The 12,276-nt window shown below is 41.1% G+C and overlaps 1 protein-coding gene across 11 annotated transcripts in view; it reads right to left on the bottom strand.

Annotated features, from left to right (window-relative positions):
• Positions 1–12,276, bottom strand: part of ADGRL2 (adhesion G protein-coupled receptor L2) — a 128,718-nt gene that overhangs the window by 64,548 nt on the left and 51,894 nt on the right. For all 11 annotated transcript variants that reach the window (XM_075711499.1, XM_075711500.1, XM_075711501.1 and 8 more), the window contains exon 2: positions 6,531–6,744. In XM_075711499.1, the coding sequence (XP_075567614.1) occupies positions 6,531–6,744 (214 nt within the window). The remainder of the gene's footprint in view (positions 1–6,530; positions 6,745–12,276) is intronic.

Below are 12,276 nucleotides of genomic sequence, written 5' to 3'. Positions count from 1 at the left end.
AACCTCATAATATGAGGATTTGTATTTAATTTACTAAGTAATGCCATGATGGAACAACCTCATTAATAAAACCTCCTATTTTTAAAGAGTAAACTAGACCTACTACTTTCATATTAAGAATTAATGGTAGTGAAAATGCACAATGCCAGATAAGGTTCTTCTCAGTCATGGGTGTTACTGTTTTCTTCTGAAATGAAGCCAAGGACTACGGTATGCTTCATGAATATTCTAGGCTCTGTGATTACGCCTAGTTCATGAAAACAGGCTACGTGTATTGCTGCTTTTTTCTTTACATTCGAGTCATAACTAAGTCTTGTGACTAACACACGGAAAACAAAACAAAACAAAACAAAAATCAATCGGGCCACGGCCTGCTATTGTGAAAAGCTTAGTTTAAAAATAAAGAGCATTTTAAGGTTCTGCTACGTCAAAATACTCACGGGAATGACCTGCTGTACTAAGACCTACATCTGTTTCAGATGAGGACAAGCCTTCATTTTTGAAGGATGCTTAAAAAAGGCTATCCAGTGTTGATAATCTTGTACGGTAAATGTTTTGTGAAGCGACTGTCAGCAAGCTGAAGCAGAAACAGCTGGCAGGCCAAAGCCAAAGGAGGACCTCGGCCATGAGGTAAGCATCAGTACCACAGCAGCTCCGGCATGCGTGCACCCGAGACCGCAGCTCGTCCCCATCAGCCCGTGCTAGCCTATCAACGCCGACGCCTCCCTGCCACGAAAAGGACAGATGGGCAAGCTTTTAATGGCCAGAAAGCAGCAAAAGGCAAGGGCTAGCTCTTGCTCTGAGACATTTTTCACTCCACGGTATCTTTGGCAAAGGGAGGCAATCTTCGTCTGCAGAAGGAAAAGCAAGGAAAAAAGCGAGGATAGCAGCAGGGGTCAGCAGAGCCCTTGTCTATGCCCGGCAGACCCCGAAGTAAAGCGCGCCATTCCCACAATCGCAGTCGTTTGTGAATGGCAGAGGATAAAATCCTGCCCGTGGAAACTGTTTTAAGTCACATTAAGAAACGCAAATCTGAAGCGTGCTACAGTTTAGACACGGAATCAACCGTGGGCCCTGCCTGAGGAAGCTGGTTTTGAGGCACCGAAACGCTTCTCTGTGGAAGTCGTGCAAAGGCTCGAATTCAGCTCGGCAGGGATCCCACAGCAGGTTCTGTTCCACCAGCACAGACACCCTGCACAGGCTTGGCGTTGGGCTAGACCTTTTCACTCCGATGACTGAGATTAAGCACTTACAGGAGATTTACCCACTACCCATCCGAGCCTGGAGTCCACTGGAAGATTTTCTTTATTCACTCACATTATGGAACAGACCAAACTTGTTTTCACTTGAAAAGACACTAATACGGTGCGACAACGTTTCCTCTGCAGACCTGACAGGCAGGAACAAGACAGAGGGCTTGAGAGATGCGTCTTCTTCAGAGGAGAACTCATTTTGTTTCCTTTCAAAACTGCCTCACTCATTTATATATAGGATTTTTTAAAATGACAGAATTTGTTGGACATGTGGATAGGTGGAAAAGAATGAATATCTCCATTCTCCCACCCTCCTGTTGTGAAGGATTAAGAAAAAAATAAAGCCTCAGGAGAAGGAATGGATACGCTGCTTCCCTCAGCTTTCCCGTGATCACTCTGTGGGGCAGGAGGCACTTCGCTCACATTCTGAAGACCCTCCATTTAAGCGCAGCTGTCTTGCAGAGAGATGATGGACGTAACAGGTTAAGAGTATTACCGTGTGAGAAAAGTTCACGGTAACAAAAACCCAAGCATGAACTCTTCACTGGTGTCATGATGGACATGGTAATTGAAGGTACATGTGTTGCATGTGCTATAGATAGGACAGGATACGTGCAACAGAAAAAACCACTCACTGCTGAACAGGATTTATTCCTCTCTTAATCCTTTAACTTTCCTGCAGCAATGTTTTAAAAGGGAAAGGTATGTCAGAAAATTACAGTTCCCTATGTTCATCTATTATACCTAACATTTTTATATTTATGCTTACATATTATAATGAGGTTTGCTTTGTTTGTGCATATTTAAAAAGCACAATGATACTGATTAAACATGTTTTGTAAAGATGTAAAGATCACATAAAGCTACAATTATAGTACAAATTGTAGATGAAAATAGAATTTCAAGGCCATTTCAGTACAGGATTGATGTAACCTCCTTTCTGTTGCAGATCAAAAATAAACAATATACCAAGTGTGAGATTACATTTTTTTTACCGTGGATGTTTGCATGGTCTGCAAAGTCTGTAGTTTTAAACATTTTGAATTTTTTCTCTTTTTAATGATCACAACTGTGCTCTCAGTATCTGAACACATACCAGAAGTTCCTATTTAAAAATTCAATGTATTTTAGCCTTTATTAGGAGGGAAACAATGTTTTCTTTCTGAAGTTAACATTAATTTGGCTGTCAACATTAAATGCTTGAAGTAAATGATTCCATACATTCAGAGTTAATAGGCTGTATTTTCCTTAAGGTTCATTTTCTACAAGCCCCACCAACAGCTACAACTGCAAATTAATAATAATAATAAAAAAAAGTGTACAGATTGGAACGGACCTGACTTCTTTTTAATACTGGATTTCTCGAGATTCAAAATTGTATTATTCAAAATTATTATCTGCCACACTACCCAAGTATTTATTTAAATATACAGGCAAAAAATATCATCTAATTGAACTGTACTGGGATCACAAAGATAGTTATGATGTCTGATCTTTAAAATAATCAGGAACTTTTCCTCAACAAAAAGTTTAGGACTAGGAAAAAGGACTCCTACTAAAAGAAGCCTGTTTTTAATTCAGAAGAGGTCCCAGCATGCAAAAACGCATCTTAGCAGCTTATTGTTCCACTATAAAATTACATGCACAATATGCCTTTGCCTTTGAAATGTATTTTAAGTATGTATTTACAAGTACTTTTAAATACCTGTTATCATTTCAAGCTGATAAAACAGAAATCCAGACACTGTGTGGTATCTATGCAACCCTTAGCGCCTGTCCCGAGGAAAACCGACGGCCCATCCACCTGCAGTTGCAGAGCGGGGCTTTGAAGGTGACACTGGAGGCAGAAAGTCCCCATAAACGCACAGGCGGTTTGAATATATCTCATGCAATCCACCTGCAATCCGCTTACAATGGAAGTGGACTTAAGACTAGGTCATAATTGTATCGTGTTAATTTTTAAATCTGCGCTGTGCCTACAAAGAGCGGTACTAGTTAGCCTTATCAACTTCAAAGTCTCGTGACAGTTGCTGGCTACAGCCACACAAACGCACTTTATGAGTGAGCAACTAGAGCAATTTCCTCAGGCTGCTTTGCATCTTCTGCTTCCCTGTTCATTTAATTTCTTTTTAAACGAAGAGGAAACGGAAGAGATTTGTCCCTGCTAAAGGACAGCGGAGCACCAAGGAGTTCCACTATTTTAAGATCTAACTGGCTAAAACGCGGGTCCTCTGCCACTCACACTACTCCCTCACCAAATATTCTAGAAATAAACTCATTTCTATACTCAACTTTAGCCCGTGGTAGGATCTCTCAAACTTGACTGTATGCAAACGCTGGGGTTAATTATCAGAGAAGTGTGACAGGGGAACGGGATTTTCTAAAGGTCTAGTCTCTTTCTTCAAAGCTTTAATTTTAACCGTGCCAGTCTGAAGTTTACATGGAATCTAAATACATCTGAAAGACTTTATTCTAGAATAATTGGGATGTAATTTCAATCAAGGACTAAAAATTTAATAACTACTTTACAAAGGTAAAAGCAAAGCAATGAAGTCATTAGTGTTCTAGTCAGGCTTCCTAGGAAAGCATTAAGTTAAGAATCTTTTGAGAACTGCAGAAAAGAAAGAAAAGGGAGGGAGAAAAGATTAAGTAGCAGCTTGTTCTGAGAAAGAGGAGCTGATGCATCAGTGGACACTGGCAAAGTTTGTGGGCTGGTATCTCAAAATCTCTGGAAGGGGAGCAGGGCATGTGATTACATGGCTTTGTGTTAAACTGGAAGCCTCATCTTATTTTTCAATCTTCAGATTTCACAGTATCGATCTCATTAAGCTAGTGTTTTCATGTTGTAACTGCAGCAAATGTAGTTGCTGTGCAAAAGCTGTGGAGTAATGTTGCAAATGAATGACGAGTATTTAATAATTGCCGTGGAACCACATTTAACTGCAGGTCTAAACTGAATTGAGTGGTCAAACGCAGTGGTAAAAACACTGCTGGCTGAAGTGATAAAAACATGTCATTAGTCCTCAGAAGTAAACGCTGTAAGATTTCAAGTAGCAATGTAGAAACTACTGCTGCTTATTTCTAAAGGTACGGAAGAAACGTCTTCCCTGTGATCAAATGTTGTAACAGGATTGTTTTTTCCTAGTCAGTTAAAAAAAAAAAAAAAAAAAGAAAAGCAATGAATCTGATAGTCCTTCAGGTGAGATTTTGCTATGCAATTGCTGCCATCCAAATACAGCTGATGTGATACTTTCAGATATCAAGGACATGTGCTGAGTACCAAACAACAGTGCCTTAGACAACAAAAAATGATAATCACCAATGCAGTTATAAATAAATGAGATACAAGAACTTTTAATATTTCATATGAAATTTGCAACGTTCTTCTCTGCTTGCAATATAGCACAAATTGAGCAATTTTGAGATGAGATTAAATAAGGCAAGAGACAGCTTTTCTATTTAATGACAGGATCTGGGAAAAAAAACTACGAAAGCAAACTTCCAAATTACTACAAATGCCAGGCAAAAATAGAAAGCAAAGTGTCAAATGATCTTTGCCATTTGTTCAGACAAAAAAAAAAAAAAAAGAACAAAACCCCAAAACTCTGAGTATAGATATTCTGAACCAATGTCATACGTGTGATCACAACTTCATTTTGATCCGTTGAAAAAAGGGTAAGAGTGGAAGATTGGGGAAGTTCAAAAATACTCTCTGCTATCGTAAACTTACAGTTGATTAATTGAAAGGGGAGCACTGAAATTTCAGCTTTCCAGTAACAGTCTGATGTCACTTTAAGCAAGATTGTGCCTCTGTATTTGTCTCTGACTAGCTTAATCTGTATATTTGCAGTGAACATAAGGAGGACTTTGATCAAAACACAACATGCATTTTACACAACAAGGAAGTCTACAGAGAGGCACTACATTTACAAAAGCAATTGAAGGTGGTTTCAAAGGGAGTTGACAGATTAGAGGATGATGACACTGCTGCTGCGGTCTCAATGGAAATCTGGCTTGATCTAATTAACAACAACGAACTAGAACCACAAAAAGATAATTCAAACATGATTTAAAGAAGTTATATTACCTTTTTACTAGCGTACCGATGGAGCCTTTCCCTTACTGATCACAGAACAAGTCACAGGTTGAACACAAAACAAGAATAAAAGGCCCGATATCCTTAATTTACCTCCAGCATTTGAAATTGAAGCCTGAGATCTAGCCCAAATATTTGACTATGGAAGTAGAGAATATCCGTGTATTCACATGAAAATGATAAAAAATTGTTAAGTCACACTCATGACAACTTGAGTGAATTGGGAAATCAAAATGGAAGATGATTTTTAAGACATGACTATATGTTACTGAGTGCTACCACGTTCAAATGGAACACAGCAAATGGAGCACAGCATGTAGGACAACTTGCCTGTTTCATTTGACATCTGTGTACATGCACCAGAAAGCTCCCAGGTTATTCCCATCCCCTTTTTGTTCAGATTCCTCACCCTAGGAAAAATGCACTGGGAGGAACACTTCCCAGCAATCCTGAAGGCAATCGGGCTTGTAGTTGAAGCCAGTAAGAATGCCAGTGACTGATCTGCGCTGACATTTCCACAGCTGTCAGTACTAGGTGACTGCTGCCCGTATGCGGCCTGTAGCACAGGCATTTCTGTGAATCTTAGTTCTGATGCACCTTTTGTACTAAACCCACTTTCACTGGCTCTTCTGGCCGACTGTCTTCTCTGAATGACAATCACTAAGACATCACGTAACGTGCTTACGTGCATATATGCTTCTGTACACACATGTCTAACGACATATAATCATCCTAGCATTCAATCATTATGGCATTTTCCACTGGATGCATTTTACAGGTGGGAACTGCGGCAATGATTTACTGCATTCATAGGAAATGAGCAACTTTGCCAGGGAATGTAGAAGTTACTGAAAAATGCAGCAGCCACTTGGACACATTTTGGGTGCTGTTTGACCACTTAAAAGACAAGGAGACAGGGAATCTCCGAATAAGTGAATTGTTCCATTCTCCTTGCAGTTATCTTCCTGCTTTTTAACTTTTGCTCACGGAATTTAAAAAAAAAACCTCTCTAATTGCAACTGGTAGTTTTTATTTCCTTCTAATATTACTAGATAGAAATACTACTACCTCAATAGCCAACTGGCAACTACAACTCAGCATTTTCTGTAGTATATACCTCTTACCGTATTAATTCAGGCATTTTTCCTCTTTAGCCCTCAAAATTATACGTATTTTTTTACCTTTGTGTCATAATTTTGTAGGCATCTGGAAGGAAGCATTCTGTGTTCTCCATCTGGAAAGGGTCAGCATCACAAATCTTGTCATCTGTCCGTCCATAGTTAGCACTTTCTATCATAATAACATCGCTTCCCGGACACCGGAGGTCAATGGAGTAGCCTTCGCAGGAGAGTTCCCTCCTAACCAAACCAAACGGTAGTGCTGCTCGGCTGAAACCTAAAAAAAAAAAAAAAAAAAGGGGGGGGATTGAGCCTAAAGGATATACTGCATTCGACTGTTCTTCTTCTGTCACATAGGCACTAACTTTCATCAGTGTGCTGAAGGAAGTGCACCTTTAAACAGTTTGACCTGGCACCATGTTAAGTGAAGCATCTTTCATGAAACTGTCACATCCCTACACCACTGCTGCTGTGTCCATAGTCTGGGAAAGGAGGAAATTCCTCTTCACATTTTCTAACCCTTGCCAGGGCTCCTGTCTGCACGGTTACATTGCACGTTCCCGTTCCCAACTCTTTTCTCTCTGCTTCTTTTTCTCCTCTTTGGGCACAGTCAGACAGGCCATGTCTGAAAGTGGAAAGCAGCAGAGCAGACAGGATTTGCAAATGCAGAAGTGATTAAAAAAAAAAAAACCCAATAAAACAAAACCAAAGCCATAGTTCCAACTTCACTAGCCTTTCTTAATTTGTATCTTCCTTTCTCTGGGAAGAATTGGTTTCTTTTGCTTCGCTGTTTTATATCCCCAGCATGGACATGTGCCACCAGATCCCATATACATTCTGATGCTTTATCTAGTTGAACTTCAGTACTCCTTACCTTTTACATAAATTAAACCACAGACAGGTAAGATATTGAACAAATATATAAATGATCAGTACAGCAAACTGCAGATGTGTACTATATAAAATCTCCCTGTTCTTCCCAAAAATTACATATGTGTTTTCAGGGAATTCTCATTTTTAACATGTTTTTCTGCATGAGAGAATTCCTAAAAATAGGTAACTTCTCTAAGAGTAATGAAGCAGTATCAGCTGCTTTAAAAACAAAACAGTGGTCCAGATATTCATCCAGATGTTGTGTCTTTTACAGACATTTCCTTATGCAAAAAATATATTGCATCAAAAACCAACTGTAGCTGTATACTACACTTTCTTGTACACAGACGCTAGTGTATGAAACAGAGTACTTCTGTTTCTTACAAAACGTGTGCATTACTGTCTTTTGGAAGACAAGTTGGGTAACATGACAGTGTTAAATACCTACTTCTTTAAAATAGTAAATCCTTTCAAATTTTCAACAGAATCACAAGTATTTCATATTTTTAAAAAAAGTCATCCTAATACAGTAGCACAAGGCCATTAATATTTCAGCACAGGCTGCTGGATACAAGTTGTGACAGCAAAGAGAAACAGCTAGTAGGTATGGCAAGTTGGAGCTCTGCGGTGTTTTCAAGGCAAAGAAAATAAACTTTTCTTAAGTATGATGCGTTAGAAGAGGCAAGGAAGCGAGGATCTAAAAAGATCACGAACAACTTGAGATAACCCCTTGATAGTAAATTTTCACACGAACCCGAGGATGTCACTTTTTCTACTGAATTAACGATCTGTGGATGAAAACTCCTAGTGTATGACGATGATTATCTGCTAGGGCTGCAAAACAGAGCTGTTGATCCTGATCACGCCCGTGTCAGGATGGGGCTGCCTGGCAGCCAGGGCCCATCTCCCCGTCCGCCCCTCCTCTACCTGCACGCCCCTGCCTTCCCCTTCGCATCAGCGCCAGCTTTGTCCGCCTCGCGGCGTGAAGTGATGCGAGGGGCCGGGCTGACTCCGACCCCTCTCCACTGCAGAAGAGCCCACGGGCTCAGAGGACCAGCTCTCCGGCTGGGTGGGAATTCACCCAGCACAAGGCGAAGGGGAAGGCCAGCACGCAGCAACCAGGTCTGCCTCTGTATTACATATCCTACATGAAATGGGTACCATTACTCTGCCAGCGTGTTTCAGTATTTGTTAATAAAGGAAGAAGCCGTATTGCTGGAGAAAGCACCACAGTTCCATCTCAAACTCACTGCTGGCCGTCGCTTTGGCTGCACATACCATGTGCAATAGCAAACACTATTATTAGAGGCTTGCTGAAGTATCACGAGCTGAAAGCTGGGAAGAGCTAAAACACAAATCCATCACGTTAACACCCTATATGTTCCTCCCATGCAGCAAATTAATACAACGAAGACAGAAGCTGCTCACGGCTCAGTGAGGGCGTGAAACGGGCACAGAGAGGGGTACGCGCAAAGGCCCACCACACATGCATACAGCAGCTCCTTTGATTAATTACCATCGCGACAGCCGTGGTGGGACCAAATATAATCCTGCTAGTGACTGCCATTCCTACATCCTCCCGCTCCTGTCAAATTTAATGCCATCCACATAAAGCTCATCCCTCCAGCAATGGTGCCTGTATCTCCTGCGCTCAGCAGGGCTTCCCCCGGCATCCAGCCCTGCCACGGCCTGGCCGGGGGCGTCTGGCCGCCCCTTCCCTCCCTCCCTGCTTCCCACCGGAGCCCCACACGTGCCATCACACGGATGCACGGCCCCACTTTCGGGTTTTGATCGGCAAGGAGGGGAACCGCGGCTTTGGCTGTCCAAAGGGGATTTCTGCAGAAGGGCCGGGGGTGCGTAGGGCACAGCCACTGAGGTGTCGGTGCCTACGCACGCAGCGTCCGTGCAGCAGTGGGTCGGACGTACGGATTGCTACGGGGCAGGGCTGACAAACCCACCCCGAGCTACCTGTGGCAAGTCCTGAACCCTTACTGCAGATCCTGCAGCACAGCCTCAACTTCTGCATGGAAATACCTTGAATCCAAACAGAAGACCTCCGCAGTTTGTTACAGCTATCAGCTGCCTGCAAATCTTATTTCATCATCTATAGCAACTGCTATAAGTACTACGAATGTGTTTTATCCTGCAATTTTTCCCCCTGCAGGCATCCATGAGAAGTTCTGTATCAGGACAAGCATTAAAAATACTAGAGCTACGTTAGATCACTTCACAGGCAACAGAGGACCCACCTGAGACTGTAATGTAGGCGTTATATTGTAAAAGCAGCAAGCAATAAAGCAAAACAATGCAGCATGGGTTAGGTGGGGAGACTGCTCGAAGGAATGTCCATGGCTCAGAAAGAATTTTCACTGAATAAAATAAATAAATTTAAAGTCCACTAACAAAGTTGCTGTGATCTTTATTCTGAAGCTTTATTTGTAATCTTTTCCTATCAACAAAGAAAAAATAAGCATACCAACAAGCAAAGTGTAATTCAATTCATCTTGCAATCCTGACAATTGAACGAAGAACTAGTGGGAGGCCCTGTGAGTGAAAAATCAATATTGCAGCTTTGTGCCGTGCAAATGTGAATACTGCCAAATAGCAGTGCTTAGGGTAAAATGAACTGTTTTGCTCCATTTTCTCCTCTCTGAACAAATGATTTTGAAACGACAGCTTTTTTTGGAGCTATAAAATGTCAAGCAATAACTCCCTGCGCTTTAGGCAAGTGATTGGAATAAATACCTCTTGGCAACAGGTGCAATGACTTAGGACTGAAATTCATTTACATTCAGGAGATAATTCCCGATAAACAGATGCACTGCCACAGGATGGAAGTTTGAACGACCGGCATCTGAATGCTACTGCCTGCTCTTCTGCATCATTCCAGAGCTTTTTAGACGTAAGTATGTGGCTCTGTCAATAATTACTGTTGTCACTGGTAACTTTGTATCTCCAATGCAATTCCTCATGAATATTTTCAACGCTGTATTTTCTAACCAGCCTGCGTTCAACCTGCTGCTTGCCTTACTGTACCTTGCAGAAACCTCTTGTTTGGCTCTCCTCCTGCAGTTGAAATCAACATTCCTCATCTTCCTGCTAACAGCTTCAAGGCAAACTGTGCCACGGCTGACACTGCTCCTGCTGTCTGCCGCCCAAGAACGCAAAGTGCTTCCCCATTGCAAAGACCTTCCCGGTGCCAGGGCTGGAACTTCCAGCACAACCTAAACATTAACTCAAGCAAGCGTCTATTACCAAATGCAGCATATGCTGGCTCTGATTCATTGGCGTTTGTATATATTAATCAGTGGTGTGTGTGTGTTTTTTTTAAAATTGAAGAAGATTAATACCTTATGAGAAAAAGAGCATGGTTTCTGTCCTGCTGACCATTTTGATTATAGAAAAGCTTCCTGGCAAACGTATGTTTCCTGCACGTTTTATCTGCTCACAAATTAGTTGAGTGCAGGCTCTTTATTGAAAGAACAAAATAAACTGCTTTTGCGAATTCACATTTCTAAGAAAAAAAGGTAGAGGGGATTTTCAGTGGTAATACACATTCTTTAATGCTTTGTTGATCAATCCATGTAGAAAAACACACTGAGAAAGAAATCTAAATGAAACATCACAAAGAAAAATCTTTCCTCTTACACTTTAGTCTATGAAATGGAAAAATACAAGTCCTACAAAAGAAATGTAACTCAGAACCACGTTTCAGAAATACTTTCAATTAACACTGGCTAAAAATTGGTTTAATAAGTTTGCAATGCCTTATTTATGGTCTTGGTTCCTTTGTAAGAAATGATTTGTCTTTAGAAAGATAACCTAAATTTGTCAAAGTGCAAAGAAAAGTTAATAATTCACAGCAGCCTGCCCACTAGCATACCATCTTTTTGAGCTGTCAATAATAAGAGAGTGTGCTAAGTTTGGCAGATGAAAGCAAAAAGGCACCACCACATTTGAATGTTCACCCCATACAGAGGGAAAATAGTGGAATGTAAACAGGCTAACATCAGTACTCCTCAACATCAGAAGCAAGGAACCTTTGATTAAAACTTAAAGCACAGAGAAAGTCAACATGGAAATATAAAATTATTTCAAAGAATGCAGATACTGGAAGAACTGAGAATCCAAAACAAATCTTTGCAGAAATAAATATATATGTGTCTGTGAGCAAGGAAATATTGCTTCTTGTGTTATTTGGCTCTAACAGAAAGGTCTTTTGAAAAGAGCACATCTTTTCAAACAGAATGTTTACAGTTGTCTCTTTCACAATCTCTTTTATTTTACCAAATCATGCAACATGATGATTCAAGTTCTACACAAGACGAAGTGATGCATCTTGGGCAGCATTTCAATAATATATGTTCAACAAATGCAAAGCCCGACAAAAACTGTGCTGAGGATCCTCTCCCTCTCCCAGTGAAGTGCGTACGTGTACGCACGGCGGGTGCACAGAGACAGCTGAACATACTTTGCCATCTGAAAATCATGCAAATGCTCAACATGGGCTCTGCAAAGCTTTTCTAATTCCACAGAAAAGCCTCAGCATCCTGCAGTTTCTAAAGAATCCCACGAACTCTGTCAAGGGAGATTTTTCTCCCCGTTTCTCAGCACCATATATATTTCACACAGACAAGCATGTTATTTTGTTAAACAGCTTTTAAATTATCCAATCCTGGTCAACAGATCACTACCAACTACTACAAAGATAGAGGCAATTTAAATGACAACTGTGCTTTCTAATTCTATCTTTGAAGGAAAAAAGTCATTCTGGCAAGCATGTCTATTAAAAGATTACACTGGCACAGTCAGAGCTTCTGATACTGCACAGAGGTCTGGAGTTCACAGCACTCAGCTCTTCTTTCAGGGAAGCCCAGCAGCCAGCGCGCAGCCAGCCCGCGCCGCAGCCCAGCAGACAAAAGCCCACTGTTCGGTC

Source organism: Pelecanus crispus, chromosome 5 (genome assembly GCF_030463565.1).
Source record: "Pelecanus crispus isolate bPelCri1 chromosome 5, bPelCri1.pri, whole genome shotgun sequence".
Taxonomy (NCBI): domain Eukaryota; kingdom Metazoa; phylum Chordata; class Aves; order Pelecaniformes; family Pelecanidae; genus Pelecanus; species Pelecanus crispus.
Note: the sequence above shows the minus strand (reverse complement) of the source record. Positions and strands in the feature narration are given on the sequence as shown.